General features: G+C 35.6%; 2 protein-coding genes across 5 annotated transcripts in view; one reads left to right on the top strand and one right to left on the bottom strand.

Annotated features, from left to right (window-relative positions):
* The window catches only part of CFAP210 (cilia and flagella associated protein 210), a 33,286-nt gene extending 29,171 nt beyond the window's left edge, over window positions 1-4,115 (top strand). The window contains exon 9 of the mRNA XM_026489694.4: window positions 3,655-4,115. Coding sequence (XP_026345479.2) covers window positions 3,655-3,999 — 345 coding nt within the window. The 3' untranslated portion in view covers window positions 4,000-4,115. The remainder of the gene's footprint in view (window positions 1-3,654) is intronic.
* A 1,606-nt stretch (window positions 4,116-5,721) lies between these two features.
* Window positions 5,722-25,267, bottom strand: part of PPIG (peptidylprolyl isomerase G) — a 48,301-nt gene continuing 28,755 nt past the window's right edge. For all 4 annotated transcript variants that reach the window (XM_026492596.4, XM_026492599.4, XM_026492598.4 and 1 more), the window contains exons 10-14: window positions 17,563-17,776; window positions 16,601-16,768; window positions 14,254-14,341; window positions 11,639-11,775; window positions 5,722-11,437 (exon numbers count right to left, since the gene is read on the bottom strand). In XM_026492596.4, coding sequence (XP_026348381.1) covers window positions 10,330-11,437; window positions 11,639-11,775; window positions 14,254-14,341; window positions 16,601-16,768; window positions 17,563-17,776 — 1,715 coding nt within the window. In that variant the 3' untranslated portion in view covers window positions 5,722-10,329. The remainder of the gene's footprint in view (window positions 11,438-11,638; window positions 11,776-14,253; window positions 14,342-16,600; window positions 16,769-17,562; window positions 17,777-25,267) is intronic.

Raw genomic sequence — 25,267 nt, 5'->3', positions numbered from 1 at the left:
TAAAAAAAAAAAAAAAAAAAAGAGTTTATTATTTCAGAACTTCTGTGCTCATCTCACTTCCAGAATCTCCCCCCTTAAATTTCTAGCTGCTTTGCTACTCAATCCAAATGGAATCTGCCATCACTGTCCAGGACATATGCAAGTTTTCACCACCTGAGCTGGAGGAATACAGTTCTTACCTGATTTAGTAGCAGTTTTTCATGAAAGCACATTTCTCAAGTAGTTGCTTACACATGGTCACTTAATAGTGCTTTGAAATGGGAATTTCAATAATTTTAAATAATACTTGTTTTTTTTTGTAGAGGGGAAATGGCCAGCTTCCTCATGTAGCCATGGCCAGAAGTAGGATCTGCCATATTATTTCGAAGCAAATCCCAGATACCATTTTATTAATGTATATTTAAGTATGTAGCTCTCAAACTCAGGGACTCTTTACAAATTTATATAATCACAATTCCATTATTACATCTAAACCAATTAATATTCAGTGTTTAAATTTCCTTTAAATTATCTCATATTTTTTTAGTTTGTTGGTTAAAAAAATTTTTTTTTTCTTTTTAAGTAGACTTCATGCCCAATGTGGGGCTTGAACTCAAGATCCTGAGATCGAGTACATGCTTTATGGACTAAGCCAGCCAGGCACCCCTTAGTTTGTTTTAATCAGGATCAAATAAGGTTCATGTATTCTATTTGGTTGATCTTTCAAGTCTCTTACCTAACACTCCTCCACCACCCTATCTTCTCTTTTTGTCTTAAGTTTTCCCTTTTTGTCTTTATTGTTTGTTTTGCAATTTACTTGTTGAGGGGTTTTACTGGTTTACAGGGTTTGTCTTCTGGAATTACTAGTCTGGATTTTTGTGGTTGAACCCCTATTGTGTAGCTTATTATGTTTCCTGCATTTCAGGTACAATCTAGTTTAGGTCAGATTCAGGTTCAAATCTTTTGGTGAAAATTCCTCTTATGCGGTGTTGTATACTTCCATCAGAAGGCACATGGTGACTGTTGTCACTTTCTGTGACATGAATAGCCTTTGATGATTATTGCCTAGATCTCTTAGTTCATGAGGTGGCAAGATATTGATATTCTCTCATTTCTTCTTACTCATTTGATCAAGTCTTCAAAGAGCTTTTCGTGATCAATTTGGTTTCCCTGAGGTACGGTTTTTAAAGAAAACATAAATACTTGATCCTTTCATTTCCCAGTATTAAAAATAATTAGCTCTCACCCTATGACCCAGCCATTGCACTACTGGGTGTTTACCCCAAAGATACAGACGTAGTGAAGAGAAGGGCCATATGCACCCCAATGTTCATAGCAGCATTGTCCACAATAGCTAAATTGTGGAAGGAGCCGAGATGCCCTTCAACGGATGACTGGATTAAGAAGATGTGGTCCATATATACAATGGAATATTACTCAGCTATCAGAAAGAACGATTTCTCAACATTTGCTGCAACATGGACGGCACTGGAGGAGATAATGCTAAGTGAAATAAGTCAAGCAGAGAAAGACAATTATCATAGGATTTCTCTCATCTATGGAACATAAGAACTAGGAAGATTGGTAGGGGAAGAAAGGGATAAAGAAAGGGGGGGTAATCAGAAGGGGGAATGAAGCATGAGAGACTATGGACTATGAGAAACAAACTGAGGGCCTCAGAGGGGAGGGGGGTGGGGGAATGGGATAGACCGGTGATGGGTAGTAAGGAGGGCACGTATTGCATGGTGCACTGGGTGTTATACGCAACTAATGAATCATTGAACTTTACATCGGAAACCGGGGATGTACTGTATGGTGACTAACATAATATAATAAAAAATCATTAAAAAAAATAATTAGCTCTCTAGCATCTTCTAAAGATGCTTGTTACTTTATGCCCATCTGTTATAATTTTTAGTAATTTAAAACAATATTTTTTAAAAAGTTTCTTTATAAATCTATTTATGCTTAATGTAATCAAAATTGAGGCATCAATCATATGATCCATTATGATAATCCTTCCCTTCCCTTGTCACTTCCTTTCTGTACTTCTGATGTTTCTCCTTGCTTCCTTAAAATCTTTCCACAAATTGCTATCAAATAAACATATCCTAGTTGTTCTGTAAGTTCCCAAATTATATCATTTTACCTTTTATGAGAGTGGTTTTAGCTTTTTTGGATTTTCTCAATCTTTTTGAAGATCATTTTCTACTTTTTCAAACTCCTGATACTGTATTACCAATTCAACAAATAGCACATAAGCCTTTTTTTTTCCAGCACATAAACCTTAATTTTGAATTGTATTTGAATTAATTTGAATTGAATTTGAGCTAAATACCAAAAAATTTTGGTATTTGTTATGGTTGCTCTATTTTTTTTATAAATTTCAATGTACAGTAGTTATCAGGTTTGGGCTCTTTTATACTGAAGTGTTGGTTACTGATTTAGGAAAATATTTTCATAAGTATTAAAGAAAAGTAGACAAAATCAATTTTCGACAAACTCAAACTCAGCATTTCTTAAAATGCTGCAAGACAAAAAGTTGTCAATCAGACCTCATTAAAATCACCTCATAAAATCAGTTAAAAGAACAATGTTTTTGCAAATATAAAGAGTTAAAAGAAAAAAATTATGAGATATAGGTAAATTGCTTAGAGTACTTACTCCACCCAGTTCCAGGTCAACCAACCTACATTGATAAATGTCACTTGCTACAACTTCAAGTTCCTGGGAAAAGAAAATGTAATTGGTTTAATTTAGTTCAGATATTCACTGCTGATTTAATATTATTTGGCTGAATCACATGGTATATTGGACTGACTTAGAACAATGGATTTCAGAATAGCAGATGAGGGGGAGAACCTGGCTGGCTCAGTTGGAAGAACATGCAACTCTTGATCGCAGGGTCATGAGTTTGAGCCCCACATCTCTTGTGTAGAGATTAAAAAAAAAATAGTGGGTTGGTTGGAGGCAGTGATGGTACATCTTCTATACCTGCCAAAGTACACATTTTCACAAATGGTAGAAACAGGATTCCAAACTCAGTTATTTAATTTTTACCTTAAGTTCATGCTTTTAACTACTTTGTTATATTGTTTGTTGGAAGATACGTTATTGCATAAGGCTATTAAGTTTCACTGAGAACTGCTTGGCGCATACTACTGTGAGAATCATGGGAGTTTCTGAAATTATAGTATATACAGATGCCCCTTGAACAATACAGGCTTGAACCGCGGGGGTCTACTTACACATTTTTCAAAACATACATTGGAAAACTTTTTAGAGATTTGCTATCATTTGAAAAAACTTGGAGATGAACCACATAGCCTAGAAACACGCTCCCCCCCCAATTAAGAAAGAGGTATTATTTTAAGAATGCAGCATATAATATGTATATCCATATAAAATATGTCAACATTATGTTATCAGTAAGCCTTCTGGTCAACAGTAAGCTATTAGAAGTTTTGCAGAGTCAAAAGTTATACATGAACTCTTTACCGTACCAGGGGTTGGCGTCCCTAACCGCCATGTTGTTCAAGGGTCAAGTGTAGTTAAAGCAGAACTTGTCACCTATTAGTGAGTTTAGAGAATTCTATCTACAACTTAAAATCCTATGTATATTTAGAAAATTGATCTTACCAATATGAAATTGCATTTTCTTTCTTTCCCAAATAGGCCAAAAATAAATTTAATGCAAAGCAAGAAAAACAAGCAGAATTAGAGTATTGCAGACTTACTGAAGCTCTTGTGGCTGAAAAGGAGAAGGAATTTCAGGATTATGCCAGAGAAGTAATTGAACTGGAATCTGAATCAACAAATAAATACATTTATCCTCTTGTAAAAGCCGTACGGGAAGGACATGGAGGTGGCCGTGGACCAGTTTTTGTGGACAGAGGTGGATTAAGACCCAGTTATCAGGCAAATGATGTCACTGGAGTCCAGCTCCCTTTTTATAACTCTCAGGGATCAAAACATAATAATTTTCAAAAGTCTAAGGGAAGGCTAGGTTTTACCTGGTAGAAAAAAGTTTATTTTTAAGATTGAGAAGACTAAGTTGTAGCTAATATTGTGAGCTACAAGTAAATGAATTTTATGCTTATAATTTGTTAATAAAGCTGCTCTTCATCTAAGTGCAATTATGTCTGATCTAATGGATTCTTCACTACCAAAGTTTAATAAAGCCCTTTGATTATACATACACAACATAATGTAGTTTTAGCCTTTAAAAATATGTATTCAGTAGCATTAATAATAGCAATAATACTGTACCACCATTACCATATCTAGTTCCAGAATGTTTCATTGCTCCAAAGGGAAACCCTGTACCTAAGCAGTCACCTCCCATGTCCCCTTCCTCTCCACAGTCTCCGGCAACCACTTCGTCTCTATGGATTTGCCTATTTGGGATGTTTCATATAATTAAATGGAATCATACCGTGGCCTTTTGTGTCTGGCCTATTTCATTTAGTTATTTTCAGGTTTCATCCATGTTGTACTATTACCAGTACTTTGTTCCTTTTTATAGTTGAATAATATTCCATTGGAAGTATTTTTCTCATCAGCAGTTTACATTAATTATCCTTCAGTACTTTTTAGTTTCAAACAACACTACCAATATTATTACTAATAACAGGATTACGGAGTGTACGACTTGTGGTTTATTTTGTAGAGTGTATCTGGCTAGACATGTGCAAATTACTGTTTTTGAGTTACTTGAAGTAATTTTTCTACAAGCAGTTATATGAGCAACTTGATAACACAGGTGACTGCATCCAACCTGACTCCAAGTTTTGACTTGTACAATAACTAAGTTTCACACATCCCACTGGTGACTGTGTTTAAGAGTAAATACAGGTTATTTTCCTTTTTCACAGGGCTACTAAATTGTTCAGTTCTTTTGGCCTAGGGTTGCCACCATATTAAAAATTACCCCGATGCAGAGGTTCATATATGAAATATGAACTAAATGAACTAATAAAGTCAGGGAACCTCTGCCATGTATCTTTTTTTTTCTTTAAATTGTTTTAGAAAGTACTATACATTATTTGGGGGTGATGAAGCTATCTTCAAATTACAAAACAGGAAACATGTTCTACAAAATGGTTAATTCCATAAATGTTTTACAACCAACTTATCCAAGTGAAGAACATAAAATATTAAAGACATCACTACTTTTCTTCCCTTACGTAAACAGTTTCATTGTATTACTTTCAATTGGGCTGGTCTTTCTAATAGAGTCAAGCACATTAAAAACAAAAGGGCTATGCAAAGTTTTAAAATTAATCACAAAACAATTGAGTGAAAACAACTGAGTTGCAAGGCACTCAGAACAGTGGAAACACAACTGTTGTAATCTGCCAATATGATAACAAATCCATAGCTAAAATGTGTGGCTAAGGGTGCCTGGGTGGCTCAGTCGGTCAAGCACCAGCCTTCTACTCATGTCGTGATCCCTGGGATTGAGCCCCGTGATCCCTGGGCTCCCTGCTCAGTGGGAAGTCTGTTTCTTCCTCTGCCCTCCCCCTACCCACTTGTGCTCTCTCAAATAAAATATTTTTTAAAAATAAAAGAACTCCTTTAAAAAATAAATGTGTAGCTAAGATATATATATTTGGGCATTGAGGGGGGAAAGGTGTAAAAATTATCAATCATCACTTAAAAATAAAAAGAAAGTAACAGTATTAGGTTGGGAAATATGTTTAAGAAGGAAGTCTAAAAAGCAATGAAAATAGAAAAAGCAAATTGATACTAAAAGTATTTTAATACACAATTAATTTACACAGTCCATATGAAGCACTCACATTTTACATATTCTCCTGGCTAAATAAAGCATTTAAAAACACTCCAGGATTTGAGAATTTAATATCACCTCTTAACACATACAAACCACTGAATGGTCAGAACATTTTTATCTAACCATATATATTTTCAGTGACTAACTTTCAAGTTGGTGCATTTTCCCTAAATATATCTAATTTAAATAAAAATGAAACCAAACAAGAAACCAAAAACTAGACAACTTGTTTTACAAGTCAATTAACATCTATATGGCTTTACAATGTTAAGTGTTATATTAAAACTGGCAGGCACAGGATATAATACAGTGTTCCCAATGCTGAGAAATTTGGAGGAATTAAAAAGCAAATGGTAGCATTCCAGTAGACAGTAATGCAAATTCCAAATCTAACCTTAAGTTTGCTGAGGCAAAAGACACATTGTAATCTGAAACATTATGATTAAACATTTACACTAGAATTTATCTCCAAACCTTCTGGAAATCATCACTGCTGACTAAATTGCTAGAGAAGCTCAGTATTGTTAAACTCTTTGCTCAGTTTTTCCTAATACAAATTCTATATCCCCATGGGTAAAATAAAAGTATATTTTAGTTGTTTTATCTTCATTATTTAGCTTTTAATAAAAATAAAGGTTGAATAACTAATACAACAGTAATTTTAAAAATACAAAACAAACTGTTATAGTTTATTTAATACAATGTTTAACTATAAAAGTTGATAGTTTCAGAGTTTAAATTCTGTAAAATGCAGTTTGCAGAAAACAGTTTTAACAGTTACTAGACTAATGATAAGAGAAGCAGCATTTGAAACTAATTATACAATTGTGACAACAGCTTTATTCCTAAATTTCATTAAAAAAATATACATCACAGTGACTTTTGAGCTAGGAAAAGAAGTGCATTAACTTCATTTGAATTTTTCCCTTCCACAAAGAAAGCAGCCACAACTTTTAATATCCCCACATACAAATAATCAATTCATTTATCAATCCTTCAAAGTACTAGAAACACACAAAACAGAAACAAAATATACAGCATGGGCTTTTGGTAACACAGGAATTTGCTTTAAAAAAGAAAAAAGAAAGCAGAAACACAACTTAACCCAACTTTCTCCTATGCTTAAAAACAAACAAAACCCCTCAACAACTCCCTTCTCCAACCTTGCTGATGGATTTTTATTTATGTGATTTCTCTTTTAATATTTACTTTTTGTGTCACACCACAGGCCAGAGTTTGCATTTGTCTGAATCCCTTAAAGGTAGCTAGCTGGGAAACCCGCTATCGGCAGGTGTCAGCCAATGCTGCACTTCACGGAGTTTATCAATTTTTAAAACAAGTACTGTAACAAAACATCTTTTCACAATAAACAGGTTATAAATCTACAATCCTCGGAGTTTATTCAACTGTAAATGTATGAATACTAAACTGAATAATTATAGTAAACATGACCAAAAGAAGACAGGAAAATACCCATTTTGTTTCTTTATAACCATCAACTATATATGGTGTATATTTAAAGTACCTTCCAGTGAAGGTAAAGGGAACAAGTTTCTATAGAAATTTATTATAAAAGGTTCAAAGTGTGATGAAAAACAACTGCCACCTTGATTAAAGCACAGTGAGCTACTAAAAAAAGAGAAAATACTAACTTGTTCCATATACTAACTGAAAAGAAATTAAAACTCTCCTTTAATATCACTACTCAAAATACCAGAAACGCAATGTGTTCCTGTCCATAATATTAGAAATGTTTACTTTTCAGTTTCATACCTTTCACTGGGTACAAGAATCAAAGGCCATTCAGCAAAGCCAGTATTAATCAGTATCACACTTGTGCAAAGATAGATTTATCAAAGTCTTTGAAACTTCTGTGAGGGCTTTAAGGAACTCTTATTAGAAATTACAATCTCTATGAACTCATTAACTGTAATTTAAAAATACTTTAAAGCAACCCAGTAGATTCTCTACTGCTCATCAACATTAATCTCTCTGTAGTGTCAGTTTCTGTAGCAGATGGCTTACCCCCCAAAAGAATGAAATAATCATGAAAAAAAATCTCAGATATTGCCAAACAATAATATAAACCAATTAAATATCTTTAGAGGATATGAAGCCAAAGGTAGTTTGAGGTAAACCGTACGCTCAGATATACTATAAAATCAATTTGACAGGAAAGAGCCAGCTTTCAGGAAAGAGTATATTCAAAGTAAAAGCTAAAGGTGGCGCAACTATTAAAAATGCAATAAAAGGACTGTTTGAGCTATGTGCTATTTCAGATGCAAAGGCAGACTTGAGGTACAGTTAATGCTGTTTACTTTCTGAATGTTTTTATTCTGAAAATAAAATCTAGCTGATTGTCATCTTTTATCTCAATTTCTTCACCATATCTGTTCTACTGTAAAAACTAAGTTTTTAAATGTCTATAATGTTTAGCATGGAGTTGCTCTTTTGATAACCAGAACAGGAGAATACTACTTATAGAAATTGCTAAATTTTTTTCCCTACCATTACTTATCTATAATTCTTAGTAGATATAGCTCTGTGATCAGACGACATGTAAGTATTTTTACTTAGCATGGGTTTTTTTTTTTATTGTTATAGTAAAAAAACAAAAACAAAAACAACAAAAAAACCACTTTCTTAAATAGCACCTTTCTTGAAGCTCAAATAGTCTGTAACAGATATTTTTAAAATGCAATTTACTGAATTTAAAGAAAATAACTAATTTAAAATATGTAACAGATTATATAGCTTGGGAACTCAAGACTCAATCATCCCTAAAGTAGGTTTGTGGTCAAAGTCTCTAAGGTATCAATCACCCCAGATTATCATAAACATCTACCACTTTTATCATCAGGAAAAAAAATTTAGAAAGACTCCATTGTGGATTATTTGCTTCAGGATATTCCAAACAATCTTATAATCATTACCTATTATTTGTTATAATAGCTACCACAATGCCAAATGTTCATTACTGTATTAATCAATAATGGGAAGTATTATGTTAAGCACTGCTTTGCTCAGTACAAACAGCACTGAGTAGTTACTGGGTTTACCAAGAAGCTACCTTGGTAAGAGTTGACACTACACTGACAAATATGAAAGTACAAAACACTCTTAGAAGTCTACTATTAATTGGAATTCTGAAATTTCTTCTCAAATGAGGCAGGTTTTGTGTTTGCTGGATGTTCAATATTTTATTTAGAAGAGAAATTACAGAAAAAAAGGCCACACATCACAAAAATAGCAATATACAACACACAAAATTCTAAATGGACTTTGGGTATCTTTAACTGTTTAACTCCATAAGCTATCAAATTTTGCAACTTTCTACTCTATGTGGCTATGTTGCACATGCCAAGCTAAAATAATGTTAACAGTAATGGTATAAAGCCATCTGAATAGAAATAAACCAGAGTCATAAACATGCTATACCCTATTGTGATACATATATAGAAAAGATGCATTTTCTTGCCATTTGAAACGCACAACTATGAGAGAGAAGTTAGCTCAAGTTAAAAAAACAAAACCAAAACAAGAACCATGCAGAGTTAACACTCAACTCTATATAGATCAGTGGCCAAAAGAGAAATCTTGGAAGTTAGTATGTCAATACTAACAATTTTTAGAATCTAACTTAAAGACCTGCACAAGTGGTATGTTTTAGTGAGAAAAATATCTTCATTTTGGAGAAAGGTAATAATAATAATTATAAAACAATGTTCCCCAAAGCAAAAATTTCATCTCTTCAGACGAAAAGCAACACAGAACTGAGAATTACAATCTGATCTTCCAAGGTATAGTTCCTGTCAGATGCTGTATAACAGCAAGTCAAACTCAATCAGTACATCAACTGAAAAAAGTACTCAACTATTTTTGTAGACAGTTAAGTAAAACAAAACTAGGCAGGAAAAATATTAGTATGAATCAAGCTATGAGTGGAATTATAAAGAATAATACAGGCAGTACAATATAAATAACTATTTTAAAGCACAAATTACTATAAAATCAAAAGTGATGACTTAAGATCTCAAGTTATTAGGATCCTGCTTTTCTGTGTTAATTAAAAGCTGCTGCTGCTGCAAGCCTCTATTTAAATGCAATCAGAAAATCTATACAAGATTTCTTCTATCTAGTGGCTTCTAAAATTACTCTAATCATGAGAAACACAAGCTGCTGTAACAATGTATTCCAACAATCAGTTATGCTTGTTTTTAACTGGCTGATCACACAAACTGGGATGTAAAATAGCACATTTGCTACTGGCTGATTGTTGCAACACAAAAATGCATACATGAACTAGTTAGACACAGCACACAGTATTACACCAAAGTGTTTTTCTCATTTCAAGTTTATTAAAACTTTAGCAGTACAAATTATTCAGGTTGCAGATTATCAAAAGATCAACTCAATAAAGTCCACATTAAAAAAAAAAAAAAGACAAACATAAAACCCAAAAACAATGAAAATGGAAAACAACATAAAGGAGATTCATCAGCAAGTCTCTAAAACTTAAAATTTGAGCAGAATCGAAATAAGTTTACACAACTCACTCATCCACTTTTGTCTTCATCTGTTCCAGGGCTTGATTCATGATCAAATTTTTTATTTTTATCATGTATGTGGTCATTTTCTTGACCCTTTGATTTTTGGTTTTCTTTTTCCTCTGAGGCTCTGGTCTTCTCATCCTCCTTATTTTTCAATGTGGAGAACTTTAATTCATTGTCCTGACTACTTTGTTTTATTTTTGAGAATGGACTTTGATCTCTATCAACCTTTTTTTCCCTATTATTTGAGCTATTATGATCACGATTTTTAGAGTACATTCTCTTCTCAGCCTCAGAATTTTCTTTTCTGTGTGAACTCTTACTGTCTTGGTTTCTATATTTTTCTTTGTTTCTGCTTTGACTTTCTTCTCTCTCTGAGCTCCGTGAATCTCTCCTCCTCCTTCTCCTATCTTTACTTCTTGATCTTCCCGGTGTTGCTCTTCTCTCTCGGCTTCGTGACCTTCCTCTTCTCCTGTACTCCTGTTCTCTGTATCTATGGTACTCCTTGCTTCTGCTGCGATCTCGGTCATGGCTTCTAGATCGCACTCTTCTGCTCCTGTCCCTACTTCTGCTTCGTTCCCTTGTTCTACTATTGTAGCTGTGCTTGCCTTTAGTCATATCGCGTTCTCTACTTCTAGACTGTGCACGTCTATCCTTTTCCTTACTTTTATTATGATCATGCTCACTACTTTTTGATTCTAATTGTTTAGCCTTCTCTTTACTTCTACTCCTTTCCTGATCTTTTCCTTTAGAATCAGACTTTTCTTTTTCTTTAACAATCTCATGATCCCTTTCTTTACTCCTTGACCTCATCCTCTTTTCTTCATGTCTATTATGCTTTGTATCTCTCTCTTTACTCTTTGACTTCTCTTTGCTCTTACTCCTACTTTTAGATTTGGCCCTTTTCTTCACTTTGTTTTTATTATACTTATCATCTTTTTCTGAGTTTCTTCTGATGTCTCTGTCTTTGCTGTTAGATTTGTGGTCTTTAACTTTCTTTTCCTTTTCATTTTTTCTGTTTGGACTCTCAGACACATGCCTGTGATCAGTTACTTTTTTCTCTTTCACTCTAACTGGACTTCTTTGATTTTCTTTTATTTCATTTAACTCACTCCTAAAAAATAAGGAGAAAACAACACTTTTTGGAAATTTTATTAGAAAAAGCATGATGTCCATTATTAGCCAAAATGGTATTCCATATATTTAAAAAATATTCAGAAACAAGTGAAATGGCTAAAAATAAAACAACTTTATGTACAAAAGTAAAAACAAAAATACTTGTCACTACATTTGAAATAATATAGGTAAAGCTTACTTATCCCCTTTGATCCATCTTTCACCACTTGATACCCTCATTCTTTGTGCTCTCTGCATCTCTTGCCTCCAATGTGGAGGAGTTTCACTACGTCTGAAACGATCCCTTGATCTGGATCTAGAAGGAGTTCGGTAACGCTTAAAAAAATAAAATGAGAAAAATATTAACCTCCTAAAAATACAAAAGCATTACAATCATAGCTGTAGCTTATACATTTCTAGGTTCAAATAAAATGTCTGATATTTCTATACCCTCTAAAAATAAATAAAATTTCCTAATTTTCAGGTATGAAACCAGTGAGGCAAAAATACTTTGAACACTCACTCATACTATAAATTCCAAGTAAAAAGCATTAACCACACAAACTCTAGCCACCCATGTCCTCTCTACAGAACTGTCCTACTTAAGTGATGCTACTGGAGCATAACAGGTACAGGAACACTTACAAGTTGCCAAGTTTCAATTTGGAAGTAAGTATTCTTGATGTTTCAAAGCAAATACCCCATATTAGGAGAAAAACTGAGTAAATGCATAATGTTCATTTATTCAACCAATATTTACTCAGCTCTTGAAATGGCCAACTGCTCTATCATGTGTTGCAGAAACATTAGTGTGCCAAGACTTATCTCAATTTTGCTCTTTTGAAAACCTGAATTCTATAAGGCTACGAGAACCCTTAGATATATAATCACAGATATTCACAAGCACAAATCAGTTACAATTAAAATCAGCATAACAGAAGTACCAGATGCTCAGAGAACGTAAGGAAGAATATGTGAAGCATAAGAAATATCTTATTTGAAGGTCTCGAGACAGGAAAAAACATCGCACTTTTTAGAAATGACCACAAGATAGATTAGTATGGCTTAAGATAAAAACTGCCAGGGAAAGTAATACTAGATAATACTGATGAGGTAAGCAAGGACTAGATTTTGTCTCATAGGCCATGTAACAATTCTGGATTTATCCTACAATTGATGGCAAAGGAATGACATTCTCACTTTTAAATGACCATTCTGAATGCTGCTTAGAGAAAGAACTCTATCAGTGATTCTCAAAATGTAGTCTAGGGATCCCAAGACTCAGGGGATCTGTGAAGTCAAAACTATTTTCATTATATCATGTTATTTGCCTTTTTCACTTTCACTCTTTCATTATTATACAGTTGAGTTTTTCAGACTACATGACATTTTAGTATCTCTTCTTTCATAGCTAATGGAATGTGTGCTTATATATTTTTGTATTTTAAATAGTTCTTGGTTTTAATTTCTAAAATTATAAATATCGATGGATATAACCCATATCACAAAAGCTCCTTTGAATCCTCGATAATTTTTAAGAGTGTAAAGAGATTCTGGGGCATCTGGGTGGGTCAGTCAAGCATCCAACTTGATTTCAGCACAGGTTTTGATCTCAAGGTTGTGAGTTCAAGTCCCACATTTAGAAAGAAAAAAAAAGTGTAAAAGAGTGTAAAGAGAGATTCTAAGACAAAAAAGTTTGAGAACTGCAATGAGAACAGTTAAGAGGCCATTTATAGTTCAGAGAATATACAAAGGTAAATTGAATTAAGGTGGTGGGAGTGGAACTGGAGAAGTAGATGGATTTCAAAGTATTTAGAAGGTTAAAATGACGGGATTTGGTGTTGGATAAGATATACAAGGTAGGAAAGGAAAGAAATAAAATGGTTCTTGGGCTTCAAGTAACTGCACAGGCGGTGGTGTCTATCAGCAAGAGCAGGAACCTAAAGGAGGATCAGGTCTGAAGAGGAGGAAGTGCTTATGCTCAACATTATATACACTGAGTTTGAGGTGTCTGTTAAGCAACTAGCTGGCTGTCAAGTAAGTCTTGGCACTAGAAAAGCAAATGAGCATTTGCAACTTATCAACATACAGGTTAGACACTGAAGCTGTGGGAGTGATGAGACTGCCCAAGGAACATATGCAGAGTTAGAAGAGTTGGAACCCTGAGGTACTACTATATTAAAGGCCAGGTGTAAGAGTGTGAAATGGTAGTGGACATTCAAAATAGACTGGCCAGAGACAGAAAGAAAATATGACAGAAGCAAGTGGAAAGAGTATTACAAGGAAGGAGATTAAGTAAGACAAAGCCACTGGATTTCGTGACATGTAGCCAACCATACAGCAAGTGCTACTTCCAACAAATGGTAGAAGATGCACTGAAATGGTTTAGAAATGAGTAAGAAGAAATAATATACCAAGTATAGCCACATTTCTAAAAAGTTTTGAAAACACAAGAAGATATTCCAATGGGGAGAATCCAGTAAAGAGAAAGAGGATGAAATATAGGAACAGGGTTAATTTTTATTAATTTTTAAACAAGATTAGAGATATAATGGTCAGGAAGTAACAAGGAGGCACAAGAAAGATGCTGATCTCATTTTACACCACGTACATGTAAAATCTATTAACATCCCATGTATTTTCAGTTTGGAAGTACCAACACAGAGAAGTTACTATAAAAAGAGAACATATAATTCAGTATCTGTATCTACTCTAAATTTTAGTTACTTATGTATAAAACAATATTTAAGAAACACTAAAATTATTTACGATAAATGCCATATTATTAAGATTTCTGGGAAAAGAATCACCTACCCTCGGTCCTCTTCCTTTAATTTTCCTGCCAGACCTAGTAACTAAAAGTCGCCTCTGGTATGAAGCAGGCTGGGAGTTAGGTGGATTACTAGAAGGAAGCAAAGGGAAAATTAAAAACACACACACACACAGGAATATTAGTCATCAAAAAATGAAATCTTACCATTTGCAATGATGTGGATGGAACTAGAGGGTATTATACTAAGTGAAATAAGTCAGTCAGAGAAAGACAATTATCTTATGATTTCACTCATATGTGGAAGTTAAGAAACAAGACAGATGATCATAGGGGAAGAAAGGGAAGAATAAAATCAGACGAAATCAGAGAGGGAGACAAACCATAAAAGACTCTTAACTATAGGAAACAAACTGTGGGTTGCTGGAGGGATGGGGTAACTGGGTGATGGGCATTAAGGAGGGCACTCCTTGATGTAACAGCACTGGGTGTTGGTATGCAAATGACGAATCACTAAACTCTACCTCTGAAACTAATAAAATATACCATACATTAATGAATTAAATTTAAACAACTTATTAAAAATGAATCTGGAGAATATAGCTTTACTGATCTAAACGAATAAATTTAAATCTTATACATAATCAGTAGTTTTCAATGTTATCAACTCCTAGTAGGTATCTGGAAAAGTATGGGAGCATTTTTCAACTGTCAATGACTAGAGAGTGCTATTGGTACCTAGAACGATGAGTAAGAATGCTAAAATCTTGTAATGCATGAGAATGAAGAACTATTCTGCCCCCAAATGCCAGCTGTGTGCTGAGATACACTGTCAAATAACCATTTTTAAGATGAAATTAACTTGACAGTGTTAAGGAAAATCAACACAGAAGAGCTCATATAGCTCAGTATAGGCTGTATGCCACTAAGAAAATAGTTTTATAACTATCTTATTCCAGGGGCGCCTGCGTGGCTCAGTAGGGTTAAGCATCTGACTCCTGATTTCGACTTAGGTCATGATCTTAGGGTCCTGGGATCAAGCCCTTGTTGGGCTCTGTGCTCTGTGGGGAGTCTGCTTGAGATTCTCTCCTTCTACCCCTCCTTCTGCTTGCGCACACACTCTCTTTCTAAAATAAATAACATCTTTAAAAAACAAAACAGGGCGCCTGGGTGGCACAGCGGTTAAGCGTCTGCCTTCAGCTCAGGGCGTGATCCCGGCGTTCTGGATCCAGCCCCACATCAGGCTCCTCCACTATGAGCCTGCTTCTTCCTCTCCCACTCCCCCTGCTTGTGTTCCCTCTCTCGCTGGCTGTCTCTATCTCTGTCGAATAAATAAATAAAATCTTAAAAAAAAATAAAAAATAAAAAACAAAACAAAACCCCCATCTTATTCCAAAGTAGCTTATAATCCTATAAGCAATTGTTCACTGTTAAAAGAACTATAGAAAAGAGTAATTAATGATAATAAAGTAGACACAAGCTGGAGTGAATAAACAAAATGTTTTTATCCTGGTTTACAGCAAAAAGCAAAACTTTTTCAAAAAATAATGAGTTAATATTTAATTAGCACAAACAATATCCATGTAAGTTATATTTGAAAAGTTCATTCTGAAGTAGTTCAAACTTTTTCTCTGTAATATTTATTTCCTTAAAAATATCCTTTCTTAATACTTGAGGAAAAGTTAACTCAATCCAATCCACTGAAATTACCCCAAGTTTCAAATAACTTTTCTTTAAACGAAGACTTATTTTTATATTTTTACTGTATTGTGAAAGTATAGGGGAGATACTCAGAATTTTATTACTTTTATGTTATAACAATACATTTCTAACCATAAATAAGAAAATGACCTCAATCTTTTTTCTATTTTTGGATGTAATTATTAAAATGATTTATAAAGAACCAATAGGCCTACTAATACTAATAATGTGAATTTATGTAGAAAAATTTTCAAAGAACTTGAATATGGTATCAATTTTCATTACCACAATACTATAAATTAGGCATGAAAAATAGCATTTTTGCCCTACAAGATAAACTGAAAAATAAGGGTTCTTACTTGCTTAAAAGTTTAATATATACAAATTACACAGTAAGACAGCTTGTTTTAAATGGAACTGGTCTGAAATGCCACAACACATCTTCTTGCAGTGCTTATTTATCAAAAAAAACACAAACTTTTACTTAAAATCTGTTTGAATTAAGTCAGTTTATCTTTTTAGCTATGTAGTTAACAAAAAGGAGCTTTGCTAACATTATCCTATAATAAAAGATTTCAATCTTGGGACAAGGTCACCAATTAAATATTGTTTAAAGTAAGTAAAGACTTTAAAAAAAAGTTCTATTTTAAAGAGTGTAGGGCACTCTAGAAGATAGACACATTAACATACCACTCTCTCTCTCTCTCTCTTTCTCTGTTTTTCCTTTCTTTTTCATCAGCTTTAGGAGGACTTTTTCTCATCAGGAATCTATTTTCAGGTATAGGAGGGATCTCTTCTGGACGGACAGTAGACTGGGGTTGTGCTTCAAGATTTTCAGTCTCACTTTCACTAGATGCACTTAACAGAAAACATACAAAAAAATTCCATTTGGTTATTATGTACCTATCCCAAATTTTCAATTGTTGGTAATTCTTTCCTTTGTAAGATGTCACAATATATAAGCCATCCTCCCCCCATCAAAGAAGCAATAACATACAGAAAACCCTCCTTCATTCTACTGACAAACGAGCTAACCAACCCAAAACCAAAGCCAATTGTTCCCAGTATTTTCCAGTAAAATGGATCTAAAATATTGGACTCCATAGGCAATGTACTCTGATAAATTAAAAATACTTAAAAATGTAGGCAAAGAAATTAGTTGCTTTAAAGTCAATAGGCATAAAGACAAGTTTTAGTATAAACATACATTATTTCAGACAAAACAGAAAAGAAAGTAAATATACTGACAATATTTGCTTTTACCCTTGTGCTTCATAGCAACAAAGGAAATAAAGGACAAAAAAAGCAAGAGAGACTGCTATAAAAAAATTAGGAAAATAATAATTGGTTTCCTGTAATTCTCATTAATCCTATAGATTCCTCTTATGAAACACAAACCTATAAAACCAAAAGCATCATTTCACTGAGTTCAGACAAATGGAATTGAATGACTTTGTTGAAAATGGAAATGAATGTACCTAAATTTAATCTATGACTATAGAATCAATATGTTCTTATACTTAATGCTGGGAAATATTTCTCACTATTTTAATATTGCCATACAGTTGATCCAAAATCCCAACAGATTTACTTATAAACTGAAAGGAATTAGAATATAAACCTAGTATTATAAGAGAATTTAAAATTAAGACCTTTTCTTGCTTTTCTTTCGCTTCTTCTTTTCCTTCTTGTGTTTTCGGGAATTTTTCCTATGTTTCTTTTTTCTTTTTTTTGCTTTCTCTTCAGAAGCACTTTCTGAATCAGAAGAATCAGAAGAGGACTGAGAATCACTTGAGCTATCTGAGTCACTGGATGAGGAGGAGGAGGAGGATGATGACTTATGTCTTTTCTTTTCTTCTTTCTTAGCTTTAATAAGAAACCAAAAAGGTTTTGGTCAGCACTTATTAGATAAACTCTGTAAGTGGAAATTTAGATTTGCAGCAGATTCTCACTAAGTCCAGTATTTAACACTTAGCTCATCCAGCTATTTGAACTGAAGGGTACAGGAAAGATCTCTGGATTCAGGGATCAAAGTTATATCTCTTACGCAGAAGAATTTTGGAAAAGTAACAGGTAAGTCTAAAACACAGTTTCTAAAAAGTACAGAATTTTAGGAGTCCCAGATTTTAATCTTCCTGTGGTTTTCGACTTTTTCTATTACCAAGAATAGAGGTAGAACTGTAGGAGAGAAATAACACACACAAAAAATACTTTGCATGAATGTGGAAAATAAGAAAAATGACTCCATTGGCACTGGCCTGTTTCAATGTCTGAGCATTTCTCTAACAATTAAGAAATTTAGCTTAGTTGAAGAGCAGAATTACCACAGAGGGTAGTCATTTGCCAATGGTTAATAACTATGCTACAAAACGTGATTTCAAATTGAAATTTTCTTTTGGGTTAAGTAGGTAATAATTTTTAAAGGGATCCCAAAAGTCAAATGCTTTAAGGACTAGGCAATATAAATAAGTGAAATTAACCAGGTATGATACAACAGGAACTGGGGAAAGATAAGACAATCCAAATAGAGCCTGACTCATCTAAAGTATCTAATTCAAACTATGGTGGACTTAAATTGAAATCAGGCCAAAGATGGGACAACACTGATATATGGATAAGTATAATAAACTGGAACACATCAAATATATTAGAATCCATCAGTTCATAATGATATTGGTAAATGAAATATAAAGAATTTACCCGCTTTTCCTTATACAAACTGTACCACAGGCTAACCAAACAGTAAATGAAAGGAAGACGCTCTTTGATCAAAGTATCCCAGGGATAAATGAAGCAGAAATTATGGTTAGGATATCATCATTTTGCAACTTATAATGAGGCAGTGACACCAAGAACTGCTGCAGAGCACAAAAACTACCTTTTGTATGTGACGCTCCCATCAAACAAACAAACAAGCAAATCCATCCATCCATCCAAACTGCATCTGATCAACTTTCTAGACCTAACCACAAAGTCATATGAAATAGAGGCAAAAAAGAACACATTACGTAACAAAGATGCAATCAGTATCATCTAATGTGTGCAATAATGGAAAACACTACAGGCAAATCACCTAGCTTGTTCAACAAATAAATCTCAAGAAACAAAAGAGATGGTAGCAGAAATCTACTTAAAACAAAATAAAAAAAACCCTCATAACCCCAATGTCTGAACCTTACTTGGATTCAAATTAAAACATTAAAAAAATTACATTAATGAAACAATTAGAAATTTGAACACTGACAGGAGTATTTAGGAATATACATGTGTGTACATATGATTATGATATATTTTTTAAAAGAATTGTTTTTTAGAGACCAATAATGAAATATTTATCAATAAAATGTTATGCCTAGAATTTGCTTCAAAATAACAAGAAAGGGAGAACTGGCCAGGGTATAAGTAAAATGAGACTGGCCATGACTTACGTGTTAAAGCTGTGTAATGAACACTGTTGTCCGGTTATACTACTTCAACCACTTCTGTATATGTTAATATTTTCCATGATAAAAAAAAATTAGAGGACAAAGAAAATACATCTTTGGACTGACTGCTGGTTGATTATAGACTTTAACTGAAAGCGTTAATAGCTGGTTTATAAGCCTTTCCTTCAGCCACAGGAGCACCTAAGGATCTGGCAGTTGGCCAAATCATTCTTGAAACTCTTCACTCAGAATTTATAGGAATGTACTAATTATAAGATAATTGACAATCTGGCTGAAGTTACTATGTAGTTTACCCAGGACTTGCAGTTCACTGCCAAAATTGTTTTTCCAAAACCAATAAGATGCTATTGCACTGGAGAAAGGGAGTTAAGGTATAAAAGGTGGGGGAGGTTAGGAAAATAAGGTAAAGGGACCTGAGGTAAAGGCTTCATCACACAGTCATGTTCCTCAGGATCATGAACATAACAAGTGTGAGATGCCTGGGACATATGCAAGCTCTGCCTGGAGATCATGAGATCTCTACTATGTTGTTGCTGTACAAGCTACGCTATTCCTGTCCTGTATCCTTTCTTAAAGGAAAATAAACTTAGGCTGAGTAAAGTCTATTTTGTCTCCTGAGTCCCAACAGTTAATCTGAACCCAAGACCACTGTTGTCAGTTGAGGCACAGAATGGGTATGTAAACACATACAAACGGAAACATCTACTTACATACACTACAAACCTAAGAGATGGGTGTGGGCGGGTAGGAGGTAATCAAACTTAAAATGAAGGAATAAATTCAGAATTAGTAACTCTAAATATGAGATCACATAATAGGCAAGCAAAATATTTCACAAAAACACAGTAATGCTTTACTTGATTACCATGATTTACCAGATTAACAAAGACTTATTTACCTGTTCCAATTTATATTTATTTTGCATTGGGAATCTTTCCCATGATAAATACACTGCAGTTGGTTTCTTTAACAAGCCTAATCTCCCCCCCAAATGTATTAAATATATTTCAAATGACCATTATTTAGTTCACATATCACTTTTCTTTTCTTTTCTTTTTTTTTTTAAAGATATTATTTGAGAGCAAGCCAGAGAGTGAGACAGAGACAGAGAGAGCACACACAGGTGCACAAGCAAGGGGAGTGGGAGAGGAAGAAGCAGACTCCCCGCTGAGCAGGGAGCCTGATGCAGGACTCTATCCCAGGACCACGGGATCATGACCTGAGTCAAAGGCAGTCGCTCAACCGACTGAGCTACCCAAGTGCCCTCAAACATCACTTTTCAAGAAAACATTTGAGTGAAGCAAGATATCACAACAAATATGAAACGCCAGAGAGATTTATGATTATTTTTTATGGTAATATAATCTGCCTAAATATCAGATGACATCTATAAAAGGAAAATAAACTGTATTTTAGGAAAAATGCCTTGGAAGGGAGATTAGAAAGCTCTAAGGCTGAAAAAAATTCCCTCTTCTGATGTTTGTCAATATTATTTTACAAGTGAAATTTAGTTTACATGCCCTTTTCCTATGAACTGCTCAGGAAAAAAAAGAGAAAATGACTGAGAAAGACATGGCAGTTAAAGAACAGAAGAGTAAAAAGGTAAAAAATAGGGACATGGATAGGTTGGGAAGATGGCGGAGGAGTAGGGGACCCCTTTTTCAGCCGGTCCCCTGAGTCGAGTTGGATAGGTACCAGACCAGCCTGAACATCCACGGAATCAGCCTGAGATGCAGGAAGATACATCTGGATCTCTACAAATGAACATCTCCAGTGCTGAGTATTGAGGTACGAAGTGGGGAGTCATGAAACCGCGCACAGATATTGGAAGATAAACGGAAGAGGGAGGGAGCCGCCGCGTTAGGGCGCCGGGAAGCGGTAGCCACCTGCACGGGGGAGTGGGCGGACTCACGGGTGGCACCCACGAGAGAAAAGATGAGACCGTGAGCCGGGAAATGCGCGCCACCAGACTTCTCACAGAGCTCCGGTGTGCTCACTGGAACCAGACTGAGATCGGGAGCTCTGGAAGCACGCGGGGGCGGCTGGCGGCTGGCGGCGTTAGAAACACAAAGGACAGAGACGCGCAGGCCCTGGAAGTGAGGGCTGGGACGCTGGGTGTAGAGCGCTGGAGGGTTGAGCAGCACCAACAGAAACAGAGTTAAAGTGGCCAGAACATCAGTGGAGAACGGTCCGCGATCCCTCTGTTCTGAGACAGAGGCTGAGATTCGGCCACTGCTGCTCTGACTCTCAGAAGAGTCACAGCAAGCCGCCAGGGAAAGCCACCAGAGAACAAAAGCCTGGAAATACTGGCTCACAGTGTGCCCATTCCCATCCCCCCTTGCAGGGGGCACGGAGACTCTACCCAAACAGGGTTGCCTGAGTATTGCCGCGGCAGGTCCCTCCCCCAGAAGGCAGGCTGAAAAATCAAGAAGCCCACATCCCTAAGATCCCTATAAAACAAGGGCGCACGGCCTGGGTACCAGCCAATAATTTGGGCTCTGGACAACCCCACAACCTCTCCTCATCAGAATGACGAGAAGGGGGGCGCCTGGGTGGTACAGCGGTTAAGCGTCTGCCTTCGGCTCGGGGTGTGATCCTGGCGTTATGGGATCGAGCCCCACATCAGGCTCCTCCGCTATGAGCCTGCTTCTTCCTCTCCCACTCACCCTGCTTGTGTTCCCTCTCTCGCTGGCTGTCTCTATCTCTGTCAAATAAATAAATTCTTTAAAAAAAAAAAAAAAGAATGACGAGAAGGAGAAATCCCCCCCAGCAAAGAAAAGACAATGAGTCTGTGGCCTCTGCCACAGAACTAATGGATATGGATATAACCAAATTATCAGAAATGGAATTCAGAGTAACAATGGTCAAGATGATGTGTAGACTTGAAAAAAGTATTAATGAAAATGTTAATGAGAATATAGAATCTCTAAGGGTGGAAATGAGAGCGAATCTGGCAGAAATTAAAAATTCTATGAGCCAAATGCAGTCAAAACTAGAGGCTCTGATGGCCAGGGTCACTGAGGCAGAAGAACGTATTAGCAAATTGGAGGATGGGTTAGTAGAAGAAAAAGCGAAAATAGAATCTGGACTTTAAAAAATCCACGCCCACGAATGTAGGTTACGGGAGATCACTGACTCAATGAAACGTTCCAATGTCAGAATCATCGGCATCCCCGAGGGGGTGGAGAAAAACAGAGGTCTAGAAGAGATATTTGAACAAATTGTAGCTGAAAACTTCCCTAATCTAGCAAGGGAAACAAACATTCGTGTCCAAGAGGCAGAGAGGACCCCTCCCAAGCTCAACCACGACAAACTTACGCCACGTCACGTCATAGTGCAATTCGCAAATATTAGATCCAAGGATACAGTACTGAAAGCGGCCAGGGCAAAGAAATCTCTCACGTACCAAGACAAAGGTATCAGAATTACGTCAGACCTGTCTACACAGACCTGGAGTGAGAGAAAGGGTTGGGGGGCATTTTTAAAGCTCTTTCAGAGAAAAACATGCAGCCAAGGATCCTTTATCCAGCAAGGCTGTCATTCAGAATTGATGGAGAAATAAAGACCTTCCAGAATCGCCAGTCATTGACCAATTTTGTAACCATGAAACCAGCCCTACAGGAGATATTAAGGGGGGGTTCTATAAAGGTAAAAAGGCCCCAAGAGTGACACAGAACAGAAAGTCACAATCTATAGAAACAAAGACTTTACTGGCAACATGGCATCATTAAAACCATATCTCTCAATACTCAGTCTCAACGTAAATGGCCTGAATGCTCCCATAAACGCCACAGGGTTGCAGATTGGATAAAAAGAAATGACCTATCCATTTGCTGTTTACAAGAGACTCATTTTGAACCCAAAGATACATTCAGACTGAAAGTAAAGGGATAGAATACCATCTTTCACGCAAATGGACCTCAAAAGAAAGCTGGGGTAGCAATTCTCATATCAGACAGATTGGATTTCAAACTAAAGACTATAGTTAGAGACACAGAAGGGCACTATATTATTCTTAAAGGATGTATCCTACAAGTGGAGATGACAATTATAAATATATATGCCCCCAACAGGGGAGCAGCAAGATACACAAGCCAACTCTTAACCAGAATAAAGAGACATATAGATAAAAATACATTAATAGTAGAGGACCTCAACACCCCACTATCAGAAATAGACAGAACACCCTTGCAAAAACTCAGTAAAGGAAAAAAGGCTTTGAATGCCACACTCGACGAGTTGGACCTCATAGATATATATAGAACACTACACCCCAGAACCAAAGAATACTCACTCTATTCTAATGCCCATGGAAAATTCTCAAGAATTAATGTTCTGGGACACAAAACAGGTCTCAACTGATACCAAAAGACTGAAATTATTCCCTGCATATTCTCAGACCACAACGCTTTGAAATTGGAACTCAACCACAAGGAAAAATTTGGAAGAAACTCAAACACTTGGAGACTAAGAACCATCCTGCTCAGGAATGATTTGATACACCAGGAAATCAAAAATCAATTTAAACAATTTATGGAGACCAACGAGAATGAAAACACAACAGTCCAAAACCTTTGGGATACTGCAAAGGCAGTCCTAAGGAGGAAATACATAGCCATCCAAGCCTCACTCAAAAGAATAGAAAAATCTCAAATGCAGTTTTTATATTCTCACCTCAAGAAGCTGGAACAGCAACAGAGGGACAGGCCTAATCCACGCACGAGGAAGCAGTTGACCAAGATTAGAGCAGAAATCAATGAATTAGAAACCAGGAGTACAGCAGAGCAGATCAACAGAACTAGAAGCTGGTTTTTGAGAGAATTAATAAAATTGACAGACCTCTGGCAAGACTTATCCAAAAGAATAGAGAAAGGACCCAAATTAATAAAATTATGAATGAAAAAGGAGAGGTCACAACCAACAACAATGAAATTGGAAGGATTATTAGAAACTTTTATCAACAGCTTTATGCCAATAAATTAAGCAATCTGGAAGAGATGGAGGCCTTCCTGGAAACCCATAAACTACCCAGACTGAAACAGGAAGAAATTGATTTTTTAAACAGGCCAATTAATTATGAAGAGATTGAGTCAGTGATAAACAATCTTCCAAAAAATAAAACTCCAGGCCCGGACGGTTTTCCTGGGGAATTCTACCAAACATTCATATCTGTATATACTATACAGTTAAACATACAGTGTGGCCCTTGAGCCACACCAGTTTGAACTGCATGAGTCCACTTATACATGGATTTTTTAAAATATATAAATACAGTATAGTACTGTCAATGTATTTGTTGTCCTTATGATTTTCTTAATATTTTTTTCCTCACTTATTTTAAGAATACAGTATATAGGGGTGCCTGGGTGGCTCAGTTGGTTAAGCATCCAACTCTTGCTTTCAGCTTGGGTCCTGATCTCAGGGTTGAGAGGTCGAGCCCCATATTAGACTCTATGCTGGGTGTGGAACCTGCTACAGTTTCTCTCTCTCTCCCTCCAGCCATCTGCCCCCCCTTCTCTTGCTCCTCCTCTCCCTCTTTCTAAAAAAGTAAAATAAAATAAAATACAGTATATAATCCATATAACCTACAAAATATGTGTTGCTCGACTGTATTAATGGTAAGGTCAGCAGTAGGCTATTAGCAGTTAAGCAGAGGGTCCTCAAAAATTTAAAAATAGCATATCACATGGTCCAGTAATTCCATTACTGGGTATTTACTGCCAAAATACAAAAGCACTAATTTGAAGATATATACACCCCTGTTTATTGCAGCATTATTTAAAATAGTGAAATTATGGAAGCAGTCCAAGTGTCTATTGATAGATGAATGGACAAAAATGTGGCACATATACAATGGAATATTACTCAGCCATAAAAAAGAATGAAATCTTGCCATTTGCAACAACATATA

Source organism: Ursus arctos, unplaced genomic scaffold, assembly GCF_023065955.2.
Source record: "Ursus arctos isolate Adak ecotype North America unplaced genomic scaffold, UrsArc2.0 scaffold_1, whole genome shotgun sequence".
Lineage (NCBI taxonomy): Eukaryota > Metazoa > Chordata > Mammalia > Carnivora > Ursidae > Ursus > Ursus arctos.
Note: the sequence above shows the minus strand (reverse complement) of the source record. Positions and strands in the feature narration are given on the sequence as shown.